The sequence below is a fragment of the Osmerus mordax genome, chromosome 16 (assembly GCF_038355195.1).
Source record: "Osmerus mordax isolate fOsmMor3 chromosome 16, fOsmMor3.pri, whole genome shotgun sequence".
NCBI classification, from domain to species: Eukaryota; Metazoa; Chordata; class Actinopteri; order Osmeriformes; family Osmeridae; genus Osmerus; species Osmerus mordax.
Genome location: NC_090065.1, coordinates 8875767 through 8898362, shown reverse-complemented (window position 1 = coordinate 8898362; position 22596 = coordinate 8875767). Strand labels below are relative to the sequence as shown.

The 22596-nt window shown below is 41.7% G+C and overlaps 4 protein-coding genes across 8 annotated transcripts in view; 3 read left to right on the top strand and 1 right to left on the bottom strand.

Annotated features, from left to right (window-relative positions):
• The window catches only part of rasal2 (RAS protein activator like 2), a 41651-nt gene extending 38169 nt beyond the window's left edge, over positions 1-3482 (top strand). For all 5 annotated transcript variants that reach the window (XM_067252799.1, XM_067252798.1, XM_067252797.1 and 2 more), the window contains 3 exons: positions 98-300; positions 598-685; positions 2498-3482. In XM_067252799.1, the coding sequence (XP_067108900.1) occupies positions 98-300; positions 598-685; positions 2498-2665 (459 nt within the window). In that variant the 3' untranslated portion in view covers positions 2666-3482. The remainder of the gene's footprint in view (positions 1-97; positions 301-597; positions 686-2497) is intronic.
• Positions 3483-4101: 619 nt separating this feature from the next.
• Positions 4102-13975, top strand: dhx9 (DEAH (Asp-Glu-Ala-His) box helicase 9). The gene is made up of 28 exons (XM_067253550.1): positions 4102-4222; positions 4683-4812; positions 4920-5060; positions 5177-5291; positions 5403-5560; positions 5851-5999; positions 6971-7017; positions 7127-7263; positions 7412-7501; positions 8250-8414; positions 8553-8630; positions 8741-8932; positions 9060-9201; positions 9299-9381; positions 9624-9780; positions 9903-9997; positions 10162-10375; positions 10562-10656; positions 10793-10866; positions 11007-11159; positions 11250-11410; positions 11598-11709; positions 11797-11958; positions 12155-12282; positions 12376-12605; positions 12755-12870; positions 13065-13265; positions 13517-13975. The coding sequence occupies exons 2-28, from the start codon at positions 4702-4704 to the stop codon at positions 13791-13793; spliced, it is 3783 nt and encodes a 1260-aa protein (XP_067109651.1). The 5' UTR covers positions 4102-4222; positions 4683-4701; the 3' UTR covers positions 13794-13975.
• Positions 13976-14294: 319 nt separating this feature from the next.
• On the bottom strand, positions 14295-17747 carry LOC136958899 (testicular spindle-associated protein SHCBP1L-like). The gene is made up of 10 exons (XM_067253027.1): positions 17421-17747; positions 17098-17247; positions 16613-16827; positions 16383-16472; positions 16050-16268; positions 15857-15962; positions 15539-15692; positions 15126-15376; positions 14815-14925; positions 14295-14674 (listed from the first exon to the last, which is right to left on the bottom strand). Exons 1-10 carry the CDS (start codon positions 17745-17747, stop codon positions 14414-14416), a joined length of 1884 nt encoding a protein of 627 aa, XP_067109128.1. The 3' UTR covers positions 14295-14413.
• Positions 17748-19265: 1518 nt separating this feature from the next.
• lamc1 (laminin, gamma 1) overlaps positions 19266-22596 on the top strand; it is a 34221-nt gene continuing 30890 nt past the window's right edge. Inside the window, exon 1 of the mRNA XM_067252643.1 lies at positions 19266-19870. Coding sequence (XP_067108744.1) covers positions 19498-19870 — 373 coding nt within the window. The 5' untranslated portion in view covers positions 19266-19497. The remainder of the gene's footprint in view (positions 19871-22596) is intronic.

Genomic DNA, 22596 nt, shown 5'->3' with positions numbered 1-22596 from the left:
ATGCTTCTTTCCCAGTCCCAGTCCTGCTGTTATCCAGTACAACCTCAGCTCACACCTCCCCCCACTCCTCTTCTCCTCCTCCCCCCTCCCCCTCTAGTACGAGCAGGAGATCTCCAAGCTGAAGGAGCGTCTGCGCGTGTCGGGCCGGCGCCTGGAAGAGTACGAGCGGCGCCTGCTGGCCCAGGAGCAGCAGATGCAGAAGCTGCTGCTGGAGTACAAGTCTCGGCTGGAGGACAGCGAGGAGCGCCTGCGGCGGCAGCAGGAGGAGAAGGACAGCCAGATGAAGAGCATCATCTGCAGGTACGGTCGGAGGGGTCGTGCGCCCAGAGTGACCACAGCAGCGCTGCTTTACTGGAGTCAGAGATACAATATTGGATGTGTGGAATCCTTTTGACTTTGATAGGCTTGAATGCATTGAACTGAAGCCTGTCCGTTTTGGAACAAGCAAGGAGAATTCACATCTATATTTGTGTGTTGAGAAGCACAGTGCTCTACATGACCAAAGTGCTGTCTGTAAAATGAATGTAAATGCGGGATACTGCAGGTGGGGAACTGAATTAGAAATGACCGTTAACTGCTTCTGCTTCCACCCCCCAGACTAATGGCTGTGGAGGAGGAGCTGAAGAGAGACCATGCAGAGATGCAGGCGGTCATAGATGCTAAACAGAAGATAATCGATGCACAGGTAAAGTATAATTAGGTATAATGATACATGTGTACACATGACCAAAAACAGAGACAGCAGGTAGGGCACATCATGGGTCCATGCTCAAGGTCGCTGGGAGTGTTTCTATGGATATTTTCCCTGACCCCCCCCCCCCCACACACACACACACACACACACACACACCCTTTGCAGAAGTCAAAGAAATGTAATGAACCCTCCTTGCTAGAGGCACTTAACATTTGATCTCTTGAGTGATTGCACACCCTGTCAACTTTTTTGTCTGGGAACATTTGCCATGTTGGCTGCCTGATTGTTGTACATGTAGAGAAATGCTGGCCAGGAAAAAAGGAATAAAAAAAACAATGAATTGTTTAATAATGTACAATGAATTCTATATTCCTACTGACTTTAATTCACATTTTCATCTGATAAGTGCGGAGGTCTGGGTTGGAATCCGGCCTGGACCCTTTACTGCATGTCATCCCGTCTCTCTCACTCCCCTGCCTTTCCTATCTCTTTATACTGGCACAAACAAATGTAAAGGTAGAAGTGAATAAGCTTCTCGTTTCTCCTTATTTTTATACCAGTTGACAGTAGAACTCTCCCCTCCAAAATACTATAATAGTGTTCCGCTTCGTTCTTGAGACATTTTGACTTGCTCATTACCGTTGTGTTCCGCTATGTTGAATTTCCAGGTCAGTAAAGGAAGTGGGGTTATCCAAGCAGGCAAGTAAACCAGGGTAACTCATGGTTTTGGAACATGGCAAGCCTTGGTTGAATGCTGAGCGCAACTACACTCGACACGCATTCTTGTTATGCTTAACACTGTAACAAGGGTTAACACTGTAAAGCACAGATCAAGCACAGACTGAAAAACAGCTGGGCATTACACACAGATCTATGATTAAATGTAGTGATTGGTTCTGGAAAAATTTGATCAAATAGTTTAGGAGGTTTTGTTTGGTTGTTTTTGTTTTTTTCCTTTTCTTTTAGGATTTACTTGCCCTATGCAATGTTACCACGTGTATCCTTTGAATACTTGTATTCACTTTTTATCAAAGATTCATCTCTTTTACATAAAAAGGGTTATTCTATTGTGTTAAAGTTAGAGGCCTCTTAAGGGAAATGTTTACCAAGTAGGCTTTTCGGTCTTCTTGTTTCTCAGGAATGTGTGTTTGTAGGTTGCGCTCTTTACAAAACTTTTTGTTAGCCTCCAGCTTTGGCTGCTTCCTCTCACCCTGCCCTCCTCCCAATTTAGCTACCGCCCCCACCCAAATCTCACCTCGGTTTTGACAGAACAGTGCCATGACCAGGCTCTACAGTAGAAGGTTGCCCCCCATTGGCTTGAAAAATCTATGTTGAAAAGCGTAGTCTAAATTTTTGCAATGTCTTCATTACAAATATATCAAATATATCATACTGTATTTAGCGGTTTAGGGACAGCAACCATTTTCGCTTTAGAAATCAAATTTGTTATGTGTCTGCTGTCCAGGATGTTTCCAGTCTACAGTAGTTTGCTGATGAAAGCCATGTCACTGTTGATGGGTACTTTGGTCCTACGTTTCAAAATCTGTTTTTTTATCATTTGTCTTTTATATAACCTGAAACAAAAGTATGCTCCAAAGCTTGTTTTTTTGTATTTTTTTTTAAATATATGTTTATATTTTGGTGCCTGTACAACTGAAACACTTTTTTTCAGACTTGGTTCAGCCCCCTATGTCAATTAGTCAACTTCACCATACTGCTCTTTGCCCATCCTTTAAGATTATTTTACACAACTTTCTAATTTACTCATGTCCTATCCCGCCTTTTCTATTTCTTTCTCTCCAGGAGAAGAGAATAAGCTCGCTGGATGCAGCCAACTCTCGACTCATGAGTGCCCTCACTCAAGTGAAGGAGCGCTACAGCATGCAGAATATGCGCAACGGCCTATCACCAACCAACCCCACCAAACTGTCCATCACTGAGAATGGTGAATTCAAAAACAGCAGCTGTTGATTGTCAGACATGCTGTTCATTGCAGGGGGTCACATGCTCCTGTCTTATCAACAAATAATGCGTGAAGGAGCTCTGTAATTGGACCATATAAATCTACGAAGAATGTCTAGATATATTAATGTATATACCTTGTATCTTGGTTGTGTACAGAGATTATTCTAGAAGGATGGGAGCAGTAGGTCAACTGTTGTCATAATATAGTGAATATGTGTTACAAATTACATAATTCCCATATACAGACAAATACAGATGAATTATAGGTTGAAAGTATTGTCAAATGAAGAGAAGATTTATGGAAAGGTTGTACATATAAAGTGGGTTTGTTTCAGATAAGCACATATTGAGCAGTTAGTTACAAATGTATTGAAGTCATCACAGGAGTGGAAGGGCAAAAATAATATTTTATGCACTCCGTTTTCTAATCCAATTTTTTATAGTTTTTTAAACTTCAGGTTTTTTTTTTGTCATAAACAAGTTGCATTTGTTTTGATTAGCTGGTTTTTAAAGAAATCGGGACTGTGCAGTGTGAGCCTATAGCCACATCTTTGTTTTTTTAATTTATTCCTATACTGTCAAACCGTCATGGCCTCATGAGAAGATTTGACTGCCCTCCTGACTTTGAACAATGTTCAATGTCATATTGATAACTACTGTTAAAAAGAGTCTGCTGTTTCTCACTGTCACAATAGGAGCAACACTCCATACAGGCACAGACTTTTTTTGTTGCACAGGAACTTTGAATGAACTGGTCCATGTCAAACATATTGCATAATTGTCAGTGGTTGAATGTTGATAATAAAAGCTGCCTGTAATTGTGTGTGTGTGTGTGTGTTTCAAATTAGTACAAGCTCATTACCAATGGATGAATATGTAAGAACTGTAAAACATGGATAGTGTATAATGCTGCTCTTGTTGAATGTGGCATCTACATACTATGTATGTAACATGAATGATACATAAATAAAGTATAGTTAGATTTGATTGCCATATTGTAATTGGTTTTGTTTTAGGTTTGTCCAGATGGGTAGTCTATGTACATTCCCTTGTGCTGTCATAGACTTAAATAGTTAGGATAATGATTTAAGCAAATAGACATCATTAGCTGAAAGTAGGAAAAAGATTTGGTATATAAAAAGTACAATCTTGACAGCCTTCAAAGCTAGAAAAACAGGATGATTTTAGTACTACACTGACTTTGGGATCACTCTGGTTACTCATACTAGTCCGCTCAATGTACAGTGAGAATCATTTGACGCTGGGATATAGAACATAAATTACATGGGGGGTGCATTTCAGGGCAGGATTGTGTCTTGTCCAGAAATGCCTAACTTTCCATAAAACCATCGAAATGTGCTGAAGTAGTAGGTAGCGCGCTGCCGCGAGGTGGTGCTTTTCCAGGTGGGGGTATATCTGAGGGCACAACACCGGAAGTGGATATAGCTAGAGCTCGATAGCCACTGGGTCTATGGTCTATCCACACCACTAAACACACTAGTTCACGATCCTGTTAACAATACACATCTGACTGGTTGATTTCCAAGCCTTTGTGGACCAGGAGTGAGTAGGTTATGTGAATTGAGCATCAGTTTGGTTTCGTTTTTGGTTTCCATTATGTTATTTGTATTGCTAGCTTAAGATGTTGCGCACGAGATGCGACAAGCAAGCTAAACCAGGGTTAGCTGTCATTGCCATCCTGGTCGCTAAAGGCTAGCTATCTAACTAAACGTTCGCGTGCCGTTAATCAAGCTGGTCAGCCTGCTGAATGTTCCTTGCTGGCCAAACTACTTTTTCAGACATGTTTGTAAAGCAGGAATTGGGGCTTGCAATGTTTTTCAGTTCGCAAATAGCATGACCTGTTTGGTGTCTGTTATTCTGTCGCAAAGCTTTTATGTAGCTAACCGTTTTAGCTGTTTGTAGCTAAACACTACATATGAGACCTTTTATAGGCGCTTAGAACAACATTGGCCAATGAAGTCTCGATATTTGGGTTCACTTCTAAAAAAAAATCTTTCCACAGGGGGTCATATTAATCCACAATGGCGGATATAAAAAACTTCCTTTATGCCTGGTGTGGTAAGAAGAAACTAACTCCTGACTATGAAGTTAAAGCAGCTGGAAACAAAAACAGGCAGAAGTTTTTGTGTGAAGTGAGTCGTCTTTGATTAATGCATAACTCTATAACTGCAACTGGAGAATCGTATCGCTATTTCATTTGCATGTCAATTGATATATTAAATTACCTCCCATTTCTCAGGTTCGTGTTGATGGCTTTAGTTACACTGGAATGGGCAATTCCAGCAATAAAAAGGATGCCCAATCCAATGCTGCCAGAGACTTTGTCAACTACCTTGTCCGAGTTGGTGAAATGAATGGTGCAGAGGTCCCAGCACTGGGGGTTAGAAAACCGTTTTTATCTACAAAATTATGATATCACAAAGTTATTGAACTTTTGGCTAAAGAGACCAACTTTTTTTATTTCAGTGTTTTTATTGGGTTTTCCTCTTACCATAGGCAAGCGTTCCTGACTACAGTGTGCCGGATGGTGGTGGAGCTGGTGCTGATAGCTTTGGAAGTCTTCCTCCCAGTGGACCTTTACCACCTCATCTGGTGGTGAAAACTGAGCAAGGTAGGATGGATAACCTTCTTAAACATTTTTGGACAATTAGTGGTAGTAGTTTAGAAAATGTGAGATATGTGAGACTCATGGTTCTGTTGTAAAACTATATCTGTGTGTTAGCAAATCACTCAGGACCAGTCCCTGGCGTGACTGGTTTGGGATACTCTGGAGGTGGAGAACATACCCAGTGTGGTGGTGGAGGCGGAGGGGCTCCGTGGGACCGTGGAGCCAACCTGAAGGAGTACTACTCTAAAAGAGATGAGATGGAAGCACAGGCGGTAAGGCCTCCAACTCCAATTGAAAATGGGATCAATGCCCATGGTGACACATCACTGACTAAAGTGCAAGTTCTGTACTCTCATTGCACTGCACTACCGTTTACGACCAATGAACACTGCACTAGCATCAGTAATTTGTGTTAATTTTCACTGGGTAAGTGAGCATTGACAGAATATATCCATCACCAGGGATATTTATTCATATTTATTGGCCTGGTAAATGTGTAAGTTGTACTAAAGAGTCAACTAGATCCAGGAATTAAATCACTCTGTGTTTTTGTTCCAACTAGACTTTGGAGTCAGAGGAGGTTGATCTGAACGCGGGTCTCCATGGAAACTGGACCCTTGAGAACGCCAAGGCCCGTCTGAACCAGTTCTTTCAGAAGGAGAAGAACCAAACTGATTACAAATATACCCAAGTGGGGCCTGACCACAACAGGTCAGGATAGAAGCAGGGAATGCAATATCCCCTGGACCACAACTAGTATTCAATTATTTATTCATATAATCCTAAAAGATATTTATGGCAATCATATACACACCTAGATGTGGGGCCTGTATGTTTTTGTTCTGGACTGCTACTATAATAATGGACTACTAAATAATAATAATACATTTCATTTGGGGGACGCCTTGGACCTTGTCATGGACCTCTTACCTAAAATTGGCCTATATAGGTGAATTAAAAACAGTGGAGGTTAAAAATAAATCTAAAATCAGTGGACGGATTTAACAAATACACTGGGAAGGATAGAAAACAGTCTAAAGGTTATCGGCAGTTCGGAATAGATCTGTTTGGGGAGGGAGGTGCGTTCCAGAGTCTGGGTGCAGAGCAGCTAAAAGCACAGCCTCCCATGGTTCAGAGGCAAAATGGGCACAGAGGAATGCTACAGAGATGAGACATGAGACCCCTAGGGTGTGCTGGAAACACCAGAGTGATCTCAAGAGAGAACCTTTCTGTTTTGCTTTTGTGAGTTGTTACTGAAACAGTGCCTCACAAAGACAACACTGATCCCATTCAAACTGAGATGAAGTGTTCTTAAGAGTAAACGACGTGGACAACGGTGACGCCAGAGATCCCAACCCTACTTGTCGAGACATGCGACATCATTTAGGATGCACTAAAGTTGTCGCATGGTAGCAAAGGATTTCCTGGTTGTGATTTTTGGTGTCACTGTTCCACTGTAGGACTGAGGCTGTCTATGGACCAGAGGTGAAAGTCTTGATTCTTGTTTAAAAGTCTGACTGAAAAACATATGGGTATCCATGGGGTTTGTCGTCAGAGTGCTCTGTAGGCTGCTTAGTGAAGAGGTCAGTTGGTCCAATTATCAATCAAACACTTTAAGTCTTTCCCCAGACATTCTACAGTGAACTTGGGTAGATGGCCTGTCTTATTTTCTCTCTATCCAGGAGCTTTATAGCAGAGATGCAGTTGTTTGTGAGGCAGCTGGGTAGAAGTAAGTACTAGAGACATGTTGGTCTATATTCTCATTGCTATTAAACATAGTGGCATTTCAAATTCAACTTTTAAATTGACATGTAAACAAGATCCATTTTGTCCTTTAGAAGTCATAGCTCGAGAGCATGGTTCAAATAAGAAACTTGCGGCCCAGTCCTGTGCCCTATCGATTGTCCGCCAGCTGTACCATCTGGGTGTGATTGAGACCTACAGTGGGATAGCAAAGAAAAAAGAGGGAGAAACTGTAAGTTAATAATATAAATATTTGTGTAAATGCTGATGCATCGACTCACTTCTGTCTAAAGGTGATCTCGACATGGTTTGAAATGAGAATTTGGTGGATGTCATTGATATAATTCCAGTTCTTCATTGCTTGACTTGTTTCTCTGCAGTTGGAGGCCATTGAGGTTAATGTTCAGGACGATTTGCAGAATCAGTTGCAGAGCTTGGTCCAAGACATGGGTGTTGAAATTCCTCCAGCAGTAAGTACCCCAGTATAGAACAATTCATACAAAAATATTTACACTGACATTTCAGAACCTTCAGAACTGCCTAATTCTTCGTGGCATAGATTCAACAAGGTGCTGGAAACATTCCTTTGATATTTTGGTCAATATTGACATTATAGCATCACGCAGTTGCTGCAGTTTTGTCGGCTGCACAGCCATGATGCAAATCTCCCTTTCCACCACATCCCATTCGTACTAATAGGTGCTAGATTGTGCGAACTGTAGCCTCAGTTTCCTGTTCTTAGCTGACAGGAGTGGCAAAATCTGGGTTTTCCATTCAGAGATGCTCTTCTGCATACCTTGGTTGTCTGAGCAATTTGACTTACTGTTGCCTTTCTTTCAGGTCCAGTCTGGCCATTTTCCTCTTTTTGGACTTTCTCTGTTAACCCTAAAGATGGTTGTGTGTGAAAATCCCAGTAAATCAGCAGTTTCTGAAATACTCAGACAAGCTTAACTGGCACCAACAACCATGCCACGTTCAAAGTCACTTTAATTAAATTTCTTCCCCATTCTGATGCTCAGTTTGAACAGCAGATCATCTTGACCATGTCGACATTCCTAAAAGCATTGAGTTGCTGCCATGTGATTGGCTGATTAGATATTTGCCTTACAGAGTAGTCGAGTAGACGTAGCTAATGAAGTGGGCGGAGATGCCGGAGAGTTTATATTTGTGTGCCACTTTTCAAAGTCAAACACAGTAAGTCTCCTTTATCTCCCTCAGCCTCAGGATTCCACAAGTCCACCCGTGTCTCTAATCCAGGGGAAGATGGCTATGTTTGAGCCTTCTCAGAGGCAGAGTATGGCAGGGGTGGTACCCTGGTCCCCCCCCCAGATTAACTGGAACCCCTGGACCAGCAGCAACATTGATGAAGGACCGCTGGCATTTGTGAGTATCTCTCTGTCTTGTTTTCTTTACCGACAGCTGGTTATTCCTTCTTCTTTTATTGTCTTTCCTTTTCGGGGTCTGATTGGTTACAGTTGATTCTCCCTCTTTCCCTTGACATGTCTCACTTCTCCCTTCCAGTGCACACCAGAGCAGATCAGCTCAGACCTTCACTATCAGCTGACCGAGCAGCTGGAGCAAGATGTCAACCTACAGAAGGTATGCTGTTGTGGAAACACTTCCTGTCATCAGCCATTATGTTATCATATTTTATATTTATATATTTTGAATATATTTTTTTAAATATATTTAAATATGTAATTTTCCAGATCATTGCGGAGCGAGATGGCCTTCCAGTGAAGAAGTTTGAGTCTGAAATTTTGTCCGTCATTGAGCGCAACCCAGTGGTCATCATCCGTGGGGCAACCGGCTGTGGTAAGACCACCCAGGTGCCCCAGTACATCCTGGACCAGTTCATCAAGAACAAGCAGGCATCCAACTGTAACATCGTTGTAACTCAGGTACGACCGACAAAACAAGAAAGAACAACTGACATCTCTTTGAAAATGTACTTCAGACAAATGCTTTCTTCGCCATTGTCACACAAATCCAAACAAAATGGACATTGTGGCCTTATTTTGTCCTCAGCCGAGGCGCATCAGTGCTGTGTCTGTGGCTGAGCGCGTGTCTTACGAGAGAGGGGAGGACGTGGGGAACAGCTGTGGCTACAGCGTCCGCTTTGAGTCCATCCTTCCTCGTCCACACGCTAGTATTCTTTTCTGTACCGTCGGTAAGTGTCCCACCAGCCATTATAAGAGTCTGTCATAATAGCCAGGCCCCCTTTTTAAGTCTTCTAAAAATGCCTGAACTTTTCCCTCCATTTTCAGGTGTGCTACTTCGTAAGCTAGAGGCAGGCATCCGAGGAATCAGCCATGTGATTGTTGATGAGATCCATGAGAGAGACATCAACGTAAGTTCCTGTGGCCAGATTTTAATATACCAATATACTATTAAATACCTTTTTATAGAACATATGGTTCGAGCAGGAGTTCCACCCACTTCTTGGGTTCTTGCTAACAGAGCAGCATTTTATCCACTTATAACGTTTGTTTTTTTTACTTGCACAGACTTAGCTGTGAAAGAAGGAAATTGAATAAAGGGACATTCAGCAGGTGTCTTCATATTTCAAAGTGTGTGTTCTGTTCTTGCCAGACTGACTTCCTGATGGTGGTCCTGAGGGACGTGATCCAGGCCTACCCAGAGGTACGGATAATCCTCATGTCTGCCACTATTGACACCACCATGTTCAGCGAATACTTTTTGAACTGCCCTGTCATTGAGGTCTTCGGACGGACATTCCCTGTACAAGGTAAGAGTTGTGTCTCACACAACAACAACAAAAGTAACGCATTTACTGCATCCATACTAATTGGCGGCTGCTTCAAAACTTTCAAATTGATGTTCTGTTTTATTCTTTTTTTTTTTCTTCAGAGTATTTTCTGGAAGATTGCATTCAGATGACCAGATTCATTCCACCCATGGATAGAAAGAAGAAAGAAAAGGATGACGAAGGTGGAGAGGATGAGGTGTGATGTCGTCTTTTCAGGCATCTGTGAAGCCCCTGTAAAAACGGCTATACAAATAAGATTTGAATGTATTTCAATCTTGTGTACTGATGAACATCCACTGTAAAAAAAAAAAAATCCTATCTGGCCAAACCATTCCTTGTCTTGTCCACCATCTATTACAGACAAACTGCAATGTCATCTGTGGGCCCGAATACACCCCTGAGACCAAGCGCTCCATGGCCCTGATGAGTGAGAAGGAGACTCCGTTTGAACTTGTGGAAGCCCTGCTCAAGTACATAGAGACCCTGCAGGTGGCTGGAGCTGTGCTGGTTTTCCTGCCTGGCTGGAACCTCATCTTCTCCATGCAGAGACACCTGGAAATGAACCCTCACTTCAGTGAGTATTAAAGACAGAATTGGGTTGGTATCTTTCTCAAGTAGTTAGCGAAGACTTAAGCCTGCCTTAGAGCCAGAGTAGAAGTAAAAAAAACAAAAAACAGAGTAGTTTCCTGTCAGTTGTGCACATATTAACATTGGTGTCTCTCCAGGGACTTGTTTCACAGTATTTGGTTGTTCTCTCTAGGGAACCAGCGGTACAGGATTCTGCCCCTCCACTCTCAGATCCCCAGAGAGGAGCAGCGCAGGGTGTTTGAGCCTGTGCCTGATGATGTCAGGAAGGTCAGTCTCAGAGCATCACACCGGAATAAACAAACAGGAAGCTTGTAGTTGCTAAATTTGTAGGTGATTTTCATTTAATGATTGCATACAGCTTTAATGATTGCAATTGTTTGATAACGCATTTGACATTTTGCAGGTGATCCTGTCTACCAACATTGCCGAAACCAGTATCACAATCAACGATGTTGTATATGTCATCGACTCCTGCAAGTAAGTAGCCTTCATTTCATGTCTTAGCAAATGTCTCAGTCCTCAAAAGAATAATTATGAATCTAAATATTTATTGTGAAATATAGATGGATCAAAATTAATAACTTTCTACTAAAGTAATGATTTGTTCCTCCATGTAGGCAGAAAGTGAAGCTGTTCACATCCCACAACAACATGACCAACTACGCCACCGTGTGGGCGTCCAAGACCAACCTGGAGCAGAGGAAGGGGCGGGCAGGACGCGTTCGTGCTGGATTCTGCTTCCACATCTGTAGTATTGCACGCTTTAACAAGTAAACATCCAATTTGACTTCCTTGCTTCCCGCTCCACTGTTTAGTGATGTATTGATGATAATTGTGACCCCTTTTCTTTCTTTCTTCAGACTTGAAACCCATATGACCCCAGAGATCTTCCGCACCCCTCTTCATGAGGTGGCACTTAGCATCAAGCTACTGAGGCTGGGAGCTATCGGCCACTTCCTGTCCAAGGCCATCGAGCCCCCACCTCTTGATGCTGTCATCGAAGCCGAACACACGCTGAGAGGTAAATCCTTCTACCCTATCAAAATACACGTTATACTTAAACCCCTCTGAAACTACTGTATATTCTTCCACTGTTACTGCAGGTGACTTAAGAACATTACCCCTAAACATTGCTAACTTTTGAATTGAGATAACATTGGTTTAAGATTAAGTTTAACTGGCTTTGTGGATGTAATGCTTCCCTCAAGAACTGGATGCTCTAGACGTAAACGATGAGCTAACACCACTCGGACGTATCTTAGCGAAGCTGCCCATTGAGCCAAGGCTTGGGAAGATGATGATAATGGGATGCATATTCAAGTAAGTGAGAAATCTTATACAAATTTAATATGAAAAAATGAAATATTTTGATGTAAAATGCTATTTCTTTCCCTTGTGGTTCTGTAGTGTTGGAGATGCAGTGTGCACCATCTCAGCTGCCACTTGTTTCCCAGAGCCTTTCATCAGCGAGGGCAAACGATTGGCTTTTGTGCACCGCAACTACGCAGGCACCAGGTTCTCTGATCATGTGGCACTGCTGTCAGTCTTCCAGGCCTGGGACGATGTTAGGTGGGTCAATTGGACATGTATATTTCAAATACAGTATTTATTTTCCCTCCTGCACCTCATTGAAGTACTAGCACACATAAGGCAGGCAAATTTACGTTTCACTTGTATGTAACTTTCCAAATTCTTCCACCTTTTGCCAAATGGTGACTGCAGTATGCTAAGGTATTGATGTCTGGCCCTTGTCCTTGCATTTCAGAATGGGCGGAGAAGACGCTGAAACCAGATTCTGTGACCACAAAAAGCTCAACATGTCTACTCTGAGGATGACCTGGGAGGCCAAGGTACAGCTGAAAGATATCCTCATCAACTCTGGATTCCCTGAAGGTAATAACGGATCGCAGCTATTCTGTCTTTGGATTCAAACCTAAATATCCCACCCCCCCTCCCTTCAAAGCCATTTTTCCATTTCACGCGCAGAATGTTTGATGACCCAGATGTTCAACAACGTTGGACCAGACAACAACCTGGACGTGGTCATCTCCCTGCTGACGTTTGGCTCCTACCCCAACGTTTGCTACCACAAGGAAAAAAGAAAGATCCTCACCACCGAGGGGCGCAATGCCCTCATTCATAAGTCCTCTGTCAACTGTCCCTTTAGCAACCATGACATGACCTACCCCTCGCCCTTCTTTGTCTTTAGCGAAAAGGTGGGGAAATCTGGATCTCATTTAAACAATTTGTAAAAAGATTAATTGGCAAGGGCACTGCATTACGTTTCATGTCAAGACTTGTAAAAGCAGAACATTCCCAATATGAGTCAATGGTCAATTTAAATTCCAGTTCTGTTTTCCCACAGATCCGAACTCGAGCCATTTCGGCCAAAGGAATGACACTAGTCAGCCCTCTGCAGTTGATCCTGTTCGGCTCCAAGAAGATCACATCAAACGGGGAAATCGTTGAACTGGATGATTGGTGAGCGTCTTCCTAGCGGTGCATACTGTAATTAACAGTTTTCACTGCATATTTGACCTTTAGTGCTTTAATCTTGCCCTAAACTTTCAGCATGACCATGGCGAGGTCAAGCAGATAACTAGTAGCCAAGATCATTTATTCTCTGTGACTAGGCAAAGGGAAAAAGATCAATCAATGAATACTTGTCTTTGTAGGATCAAACTAAAGGTTCCTCATGAGGTGGCAGGGAGCATTGCGGCTCTGAGGGCTGCTATGGAGGCCCTGGTTGTTGAAGTAACCAAGGACCCAGAGTATATCCGACAGCTGGACCCCACCAATGAGCGGCTGCTCAACCTCATCCGTCAGATCTCCAAGCCTTCTGCGACAGGGCTTAACCTCATGGCCAACAACCAACGGTTAGTAAGCGACTCCTGCCTAATCTTCACGAGTGGTCGCCACAAGTGACCAGTCTTCACAGCTCACTGAGAAAGGGAAGATTTAGTTTGATAAAAATCATTTGTGATGGCAATAATGGATTTTAAGCATCTTTTTGTGTCTGCTATATACATAGCATCCAGGATAAAAGGATTTGAGTAAAAGAAAAAAGTACATTGATGGCAATTAAGAAATGCTTTTAAAATAAGTTTTCTGTTTTTCTTTTTTCTAGTTTTGGTGATGGCCCCCGTCCTCCCAAGATGGGTCGTTTTGATGGAGGTGGTTATCAAGGAGGAGGTGGAGGCTACAGGGGAGGGGGAGGCTACAGGGGAGGAGGGGGAGGCTACAGGGGAGGAGGGGGAGGCTACAGGGGAGGAGGGGGAGGTTATGGAGGAGGGGGTTATAGGGGTGGAAGTAGTGGATACAGAGGTGGTGGTGGTGGTTCTGGCGGTTATCGAGGAGGGGGTTATGGTGGAGGTGGTTATGGTGGAAACAGGGGTGGGTACTAGAACACCTCAATGTATAGTACATTTTGTTGTGATCTTATAGGGTTTACAAGTTTACCATGTGGTAAACTTGGAAAAAGTTAAATCAGCACTCAGTAAAAGTGCTGATTTTAGCTAGCCGACACGTTTAACCGCTGTCCCTGGGTCCTGTGATGACCAATATGTGGGTATTACCCTTGTAATACATTTTTTGTTGATGTCATGTTATTTTTAACCCTTCTTGAGATATGTGTCAATGTTTTGGGGCACTCATTTATTGTTGTGAGCCTTGTTTTGTCCAATTTTTCAACAAAATGTCTACAGAACAAAAAATATAGAAATTAGCAAAAAAAGAAAGTGTGTGTGTATAATGAATTTAACATTTTGATTGAATACTTTTTATTGAAATGCTCAATATAAAAACACCATACACTGAATGCATGAGAGCATAACTTGTCTTGAACCATTGCTCTCAATGAACCCTTCTTAAAATGTGTTATCAGTGCATAAGAAGCACTGATAAGCACTTCATTTAACTAAGAAATATACTGCATTGGCTTAAGTACTTTCACAAGACATCCAATTAGACAACACTTCAAATGCAAATGAGGTACTGTATATCTGAAGGAATGTAATGACTCATTCTAAGAACTGACCCACATCTTGCGCTGCAAGCCTATATTCCCCATTGTATTGGACTCAAATTTGTTGGTGTTCATCTCCAGACTGAGCTCCTGCAAGGCTTTAGACAGATGGTCCGACTCAAGTTGGTCCCCACTGGCAGTCTTTTCAAGGCCCTCTTCACTGGCTTGGTAGTGGTGATCAGGCACGAGGATGGACACCCCGTAGCCGTGATTGTCATGGATGTGGTTGTCCGACATCTTTAGCTGGGGCTTAGGAAGTACCTGGTCATAGAAAACATATTAGTCTATAACTATAATATACCTGGGTTTGGGAAGTTTAGATATTATGTTTAGGTACAGCATGTACTCTAATGCAACGCTAACAAAAAGAAATCCCATTTAATAGTTCTGATGTCAGATACCTTGAGATTGATAGCACCCATTGAGCCTTTGGCTGCCTGGTTGCTGCAGTGATGAATTTCGTTCCCATGCAGCTCGGCAACGCTCCCTGGGAACAGTTCCACACCTGGCCCCTGATAACATCATGCAGTAAATGTGTCAGTCCTGACATGAATCACAGTTACAAGTCTCCCTGGTCCAACAAACCAGATTCCAATTAATGTTACATAAAATGATCACGTTTATATGCAGACTAACCTATGGAAATAACCCAATCTTAATTTGTAATACACAAACGTTTATTACAAATAAATCTCCCCAGCTGAACCTTTACCTGGGCACCTGATATTTCACAGTTCTTCATGATCAAACAAGCGCCAGTTAGGACGCACACTCCTGTGCCATCACATTTCAACACGCAGTTCTCCAGGGTCATCTGTCCTGCCTCCACCACCACGATCCCATCACAGGTCCCCTGCTGCATCAGCGTCAGGTTACAGAGGGTCACCTTTGCGGCTTTGGAGGCCACAAAGTTGTTGTGCGACGGACCTGAGAAGAACGCCACCTCCTGCCTCTCTCCTTCACCTGCATGATAACAAATCTATTGATGCTCTCACATCACTAAGTCATTCTCACCCAGAAATGGCAAAGAGTAGAAATGATGAAAGTAAACATTTTGAAAGGGCAGTTCACTCAAATAATATTGATTTAGGATATTAAAATACAAATGTAGTTTTCATGTATTACCTTTGATGACTATGTCCTCAGTGAGGGATGCCAGTGCATGGGACTGATACTCCCCAGGGAACACCACCACCACGTCTCCGGAGTAGCAGGATTCTAAGGCTACTGACAGACAGTCGTGCTGCTGGATCAACGCGTCTGAGGAGAAATTCTTAAACTGTGATGTAGGGGTGCAAGAGAAAGAAAGAAAGTCCAAATGAAAGTAAGCTGAATTATTCTTCAGTTTCAGTGTAAAGCTGTTAAAAAGAGTCAATTACATTTCTGCTTATCGCTTGACAATTATGTCATGTAAATTCTTAACATCTGCGCTAGCAGACCAACCATATCTGTTGTCATCATTTGGGCCACAATGTGTGTCACAGGTCTTCCAGATGCCCTCTGTCCCCTTATGCGCTTGCAGATCCTCGGATAGAAAGGTCCATGGCTGCTGAGAAATGAGATTTAACATATACAACCAAGGTTTGCATCCAAGTCTTAGCAATGTTCTGTAATGAAACTGAAAAAGAAATAGCACCTGAGTCGCATATCTTCCCAGAACTTTAGGAGCCCACATAACATCAACATTTCATAGTATTTCTTCCAGCACTCCACAGCCTCCCCTGGTAGGGTTTCCCCCTGAATACTGCTCTGGAACTTTGTCAGCTCCAGCCGTTTGCTCCGGTAGTCTTCCAAGGTCTTTCGGTAGCGCTCATTGATTGGACCAGGAATGGTTCCGTCATGGATGTCATAGTACCTACCAAAATTCAACATTATTTCAATTACTTTTACAGCACTTACAGAGATATTGCAAGGGGGTGTGTGTTATATGGTAATGATAACATGTCAAATACATGTTTAAAGTCCTTACAGTTGTATACGTTTTTCTATGAGCCCTGCATAATCATCATCACCCTCCTCTTCGTCATCCCAGTCTCTCCAGAGGAAATCGTAGAAAAACCTAGAGATCAAACAGAGGTCGAAATCAAATATGCAGTCTAGAAGACCATTTGTCTCAAGGAAACTCAGAGACTGAAAGTATTAAATGTATTAAACATACTCATGCTGAGAACCGAATATGAAATGTATTGACATTTTTACCGAGCATGTTCCAGAGCCTCTGCTATGCAGTCAACGTCAGCCCCCAGCCCTTGTACAGGATAGACATCCAAGACCGGCACAGAGTAGTCATGTTCCCTCAAAACATCTTCAACTAGTTCCCTTGGCAAGTTGGCAATATTTGAGGAAAATGGCTCGGCCACAGAAACTGAAACTCTCAGAGGGATGCTTTTTCCATCAAATGGAGTGGCTTCAACCTAAAAAGAATGCACGGGTTAGTGGATTAGTAGTTAATTGAGATGTTTACCAATACAGGCGTCTCTATTTGGTAGTTACTATTAGGCAATAGGTTTTTCAACTAATTTCTATTCCCTATTGTAGCCTAATTTTCATGTGTTTGTTAACCAAACGCTTGATGGACCCCTGGCTATCGGCTTAACTTTTTACAAAAGGTGTGACACATAGACATAATGATCATTAAACTGAAAAGAAAACATGTCTGCTTGTCTTCAGTTTCTGTACAGTACCTGCATGAGCACACCAACGAAAGGTAGGTCCCCAATTTCACAGTGTTCTAATATGAGTTCTGGAGCCGTTTTCCACACTGCGGTCCAAGAAACTTTGCTGGCAAGTTTCTTTAAAATGTAAAGGCTGATGGCTTCATCTGCGTCTTCTGCCTAATGTGAGAAAATAAGCATGATGTAGCTAGTCAGCTTACCACCTATCGGTACGTTTAAATTAGCTCTACATATTTCATTGACTTGCTAGCTACCTAGTCTGGATAGCTACCTGTTACAGTAGCTAAAATGAATAAATGTAGGCTAGCTGGCTAGCATTTGTATTTATTTACCGAACACTGGCCAATCATCTGATCGCAGAATAGGTCGACTCTGTCCTCGTAAGTGTACGTCTTATTGGAGATGAAGATTTGTGGCAAGAGTTTTGCATATTCCTCCACATCTTCTGGTTCTTTGTTAGGACTGGGGGACTCTTGTTTACTTCTAACTTTACTCCTGACAATTTGAGGAGTTACACTATTAGACGTTGATGGTGAGTCGGGATCAAGTCTAGGGTCCTCCGCTTGTAAACTGTCGTTGGATGGAGTTTCGGGAGGAGTAACGGTCACTTTCAGGTCGGTTTCTTCATCGAAATGGTCACATTGAGCTGATGTATCCATTATAATGACTATGTCATGAATGAAATTATAAACGCTTTGAAGATAATTTCTCTAGCCTGAGCTACCTACAGAATCAACGTTTCTATTTGTGGCTAAATGCGTGACTAGCTACATAGTGCTAATGTGGTTTAACCGATTTAGTCAAATACGTTCAAGTCATCTGTCACACGAGCTTAGATCATGATTTTTCTTTTTTCTCATTGGCGGGAAAGGAAATGCCTCGCTCTGAACTGAAAAGACTGGCTAGTAGCCTACTGTTACAAACTTAATGAGAAGCATTGTTGACAAAACGTACTTCAGTCTATGAGTATTTTCCTGCTTTGCTTTTTCAGTGTAAAGTTTGTCAAATCTAGGTGGAGATGAATACGAGGTTAAATGCCATACCAAGTTCTTTATAGTTTATTGATAAGAAATGATGCATGCAATCAAACAAGATGTGTTCAAAATGGCCTAATACAAACTGAATTGTGGATTTGCATTGCCACTTTGCCAATTAAATTGCCCTTTGAAAATTACATTGCCGTTTGAATAAAGAGTCTAAAAAACCTTGTCAATGTGATATGCAATTTAATAAGCTTTATTCAAAATTGTAATCAAAAATAGTCAAACTTAATTGTGGATTGCATTGTCATTTGCACATAGAATTGCAATTTGACAACTTCTTTCCCATTTGAATTGCGGATTGCATTGCCACTTTGCACATTGAATTGCCAATTGAAAAACGCATTTCCGTTTAAATAAAGAGTTTAATAAACTTCAATTGAAATTGCCTTAGTCCTTAAATGTAAGAAAACTCAGTTTAAAACGAATTACAACCTTTGCAGTTGATCATCCCAGTTAGTGTCTTTCATGTCAAATTTGGCTTACCATTGGGAAATTTAAGTTATTTCAAATAATTCCGAAACCTTATTAACGCATGATATGGAGTGTTTTAGTACTTTAAGCCAGCTACATCCACGTTCTATTCTTGGCCATACCAGACTCCTGCCCCACAGAGTATATTTAACCTTGCCCTTTGATCCTTCAGCACACAGGAACATTATCTGCTCTAAATTCAGTGTTTCCTCCTCCATGACATATCCCATGAGGGGCACTCTTATTACAATTTTTCTCAACTTAATTTAATATTGAGTCTAAAACAAAGCTTCATATTACACAAATACTTCAAGTCATCATCATCTGCAAATATAACAAAGTTGAATAGTTAAATTACAAAAGAAGTGCACAAACGTTTTGACTTTTTGTTTGTTTTTTTGTTATGGTGAGCTAGCGTTTTTTGATACTATCCGATTTCTCTGCATATGAATTGCGCCCGCCTGTGTCAATTCTGGGTGGTGCACATGTAGGCCTAACAAACTACCTTTTTTACACAGTCGGCAGATCATCAAAGCACCTTAGTACGGAAGTCGACGTAGGGAACTTTGACTTGCGCAGTAGCTGCTAGGGTGTAGTCGGATATAGTTCTTTTCCTTCTGAAGTTTATCCATGGCGGTGGACACAAAGCACTGAAACCGAGGAAGTTTGCGAAACAGAAAGGGGGTGCGTGAGAGAAAGGAGAAGACTTTGGGACTGACCGAATGCTTTTGGAAAGGAGCAGCGAGTGAACTAGTTTTCCGTATGGTTGTATTTGTTTCACCAAGAACGCGGTAACTGGTTTGTTACCACAAAGTTGAAAGTTTGAAGGTGTTGGGGTGATACGTGTAGCATTAGCTGAAGATCACTTTTGTCTAAGAGAATAGCCCAACTCAAAATGCGGTCGTTTTTCAAAGTTGTAATCTCATTGACTTGTTTGGCTGTATGCAGCCACGGTGCTATGGATGAATGCACTGATGATTCGGGTCGGCCTCAGCGATGCATGCCAGAGTTTGTCAATGCTGCTTTCAATGTGACTGTAGTTGCTACCAATACTTGTGGATCTCCACCCGAAGAGTACTGCGTACAAACGGGGGTTACGGGGGTCACCAAGTCGTGCCACATCTGCGATGCCCGGGACCGTAGTCAACACCACAGCGCTGTATATCTCACCGATTACAACAACCAACATGACACCACCTGGTGGCAAAGTCAAACTATGTTAGCGGGCATCCAGTACCCTAACTCTATCAATTTAACTCTTCATCTTGGTAAGTATCCTATTGCACGCACAATGTTTGGAACATTTGAGTCTTGGGCTACACACAATGTTTTGTTTTGCATGGATAATGACAGACTAGCAACGTTCGACTCAAGTCATACATAATATCTAGGCTACAATGTTTTAGGTAACTCGCATAATATGTTCGCATAATAACTCGTAAAGTCTCCCAATTATACTATGTAAAGTAGTAGGCTGCAATGTTCAAATATGGATGTGGGTGACTTTAGTCATGCGGCCTTTTGGTTTTCAAGGGGAGGGCTGATGGTTTTTCGATGTGCAGTTTTGCAAGCCAACTGATGTGCCTTGAGCTGCGGTTTCTTGTTGAACACCTGAATTGTTTTGCTTTTGGATAAATAATAATAATACATTTGATAGACAGTCATTGTGTCAAGAATGCGAAATTAACTGATGTTTAAGTGACTCGTGTAACACACCCCTCGCAAGGAAACTTTTTTAACGACTGCATTTAAATTATTTCAGATTTTTGTTAATTATAAGACGCCAGTGGGATATAGTTCTAGGTACCCAGCCCCTCTGTTTTAGTATGACTTGACATTCCTTAGAAGTTTAGTCATAGCAAGTAAAACTATATTTGTAGTCTAAGGTAATAAACTGGGATCATGCTAGCCTACACACCTCTTTAAGGTTATTAAGTCAAAGCAATTTCCGTTAGTGTTCTTCTCAGTCTGTATAATCATAAAGTTTGTCACCCTAATCCCTAAATTATAAAACGAATGAAATGCCTGCTTGTATTGGGTCTAATTCTACAAATCTGCCATATTCTTCTAATATTTTAGTTTGGAAATTTGGTAATCTACACACTGCTCATATGTTACATTATGTGCATTGCATAATGTATTAGACTAGACAGAAGTTTGGATTGCATCCCATTTTAAGGAAAATATGAATGGTTCAGTCTGTCTTCTTGGCTCTGATATATAAAGGCTGGAACATTTGACATGGAGTGACTCCTACTTGTCTTCCATTATCACTCTAGAGGCATGAAGTTACTGGATTTGTTTTCCACTTTACACAAAGAAATTAATTTAAGATACAAAGCAAAATGATAATATGTACAGTAGTAGGTTATTATTATTTATATATTTTGATCATTTTGTGTTGAACTGTTGGCATGGTCTCCTCATAGCCTTATATTCAAGCACAGGATGCAGCTTTGATGGATTCAGTCATGGCGATTTCAAGCTTGTGGCTACAGTGTTTGCACATGGGCTATGTTTGTAGTAAGATGTAAGTTTGTTCTGGTATATACTCAGGACTTTGATGACTTTCATCTCTGTATGCCCTTGAAGGGCTGGTTTGGGCATGAAGAAGGCATGCCCTAACTTGATATTACAGTACTGCTTTAAGAAGAGATTGTTGGCTGCAAAGGTAGTTGATGTGGAGAGATAAAAGAAAGTAGACATGTTAGATGAAGCAGACGTTTAAACATTAACAGGTATATCCACTCATACGGGTTTGTATTATACTCTGCTCCAATTACATCCAACAATTCACATAATAGACGCTTAAGTGACGATTGGCATGGTCAGGAAACTTGTAGCGTCTGCAAATTCTGGTGCTTAGAGGACTGAATATTCATGTGGCAATCTGAAGGAGACTCTGAAGTTAAACCCTGAAGTGTCAGTCGCAGAAGAATGTGAACAATGAAGAGACATACCCTTGAGGCCTCTATTTCGGTGTACTTAAAAGGCATTTGTTCCGATCCCCAAGTAGGAAGGAAAGCTATTTTGTAAATTACTAATGTGTCCCCTACACTGCTCAGATTGTTAGCATGCCTTATCATTCATCCAGTATGCAAACCCCGTAAACTCAGTATCATACTGTTTGCTCCCTGTGAGGAAACTTGGTGTGGCACCTACAGTATAGTCTGTACTTTCAACATATCTGTTCAGAAAGTAGTTTATTAACCCAGGTCAGTGACTCCAGTAAGACTGTGACAGACCCAGACACAGTAACGGCTGTGCTTGTTTATCATAGGGATGCTCAAACTTATGAAATTGTGAAATTACGTTATAAAACATTGCCATTGCCGTGACATTCCCATACCAAGCTTGATTTGAGTCCTTATCATTAAAGTCTAAACATAAAAGTATGGCGCTTTGTTTTTAAAAGTAACTTTCCTGAATTGAATAGCTTTCAGGAAGAAAAGGCAACAGTATGCGTCAACAGATGTCTTGAATGTCTTCATCTGTGTGTCCTTTCTTGTCCTGGACCTTATGTTCCGGCCAAATCATAGCGTGGGCCAGCACACAGGAAGAGGTTTGTGTGTCCCAGAGATGAGATGAAGCACAGCAGTGTGGGAAAGCCAAGAAGACTCTTTCTCTGGCCCCCAGGGTGCTTGTCATGTTTCTCGTAGGCTTTCCCAAATGCCTTAAAAGACGGAGTCTTCTTTTTTTTCTCAGAACGGCCAGCTGTTGCAAATTATACCAATCTGAAAGTGGAGGGGGACTGAAGGGAATGGAGTAGTCATCAAGTTAAAACCTATTGTTTTACTGGTGAAGCAATGATCTCAGTGTGGGAAACGTGTATGTCCAAGGCTCTCTAATGACACACATTTTTATTGGTGAAAAAGAAGTGTATACCAGTGAAAATGGCTGAATTACCTTTATTAATTGTCTAGCTCCATATGAAGCCTGTCTGATCTGCTTGAATTGCATTTTGCAATAGATGAAAAATGTATATTTTTAAGAA

Excerpts from the sequence above, each read along its gene's own strand:
- dhx9 (XM_067253550.1), top strand. The coding sequence starts at position 4,702 with ATGGCGGATATAAAAAACTTCCTTTATGCCTGGTGTGGTAAGAAGAAA. Across the intron at positions 10,376-10,561 it reads GGAAATGAACCCTCACTTCA|GGAACCAGCGGTACAGGATT; the intron begins GTGAGTATTAAA and ends TGTTCTCTCTAG. Across the intron at positions 11,411-11,597 it reads AGCCGAACACACGCTGAGAG|AACTGGATGCTCTAGACGTA; the intron begins GTAAATCCTTCT and ends GCTTCCCTCAAG.
- LOC136958899 (XM_067253027.1), bottom strand. The coding sequence starts at position 17,747 with ATGGATACATCAGCTCAATGTGACCATTTCGATGAAGAAACCGACCTG. Across the intron at positions 16,473-16,612 it reads GAGGCTCTGGAACATGCTCG|GTTTTTCTACGATTTCCTCT; the intron begins GTAAAAATGTCA and ends TTTGATCTCTAG. Across the intron at positions 16,269-16,382 it reads ATAGAAAAACGTATACAACT|GTACTATGACATCCATGACG; the intron begins GTAAGGACTTTA and ends GAATTTTGGTAG.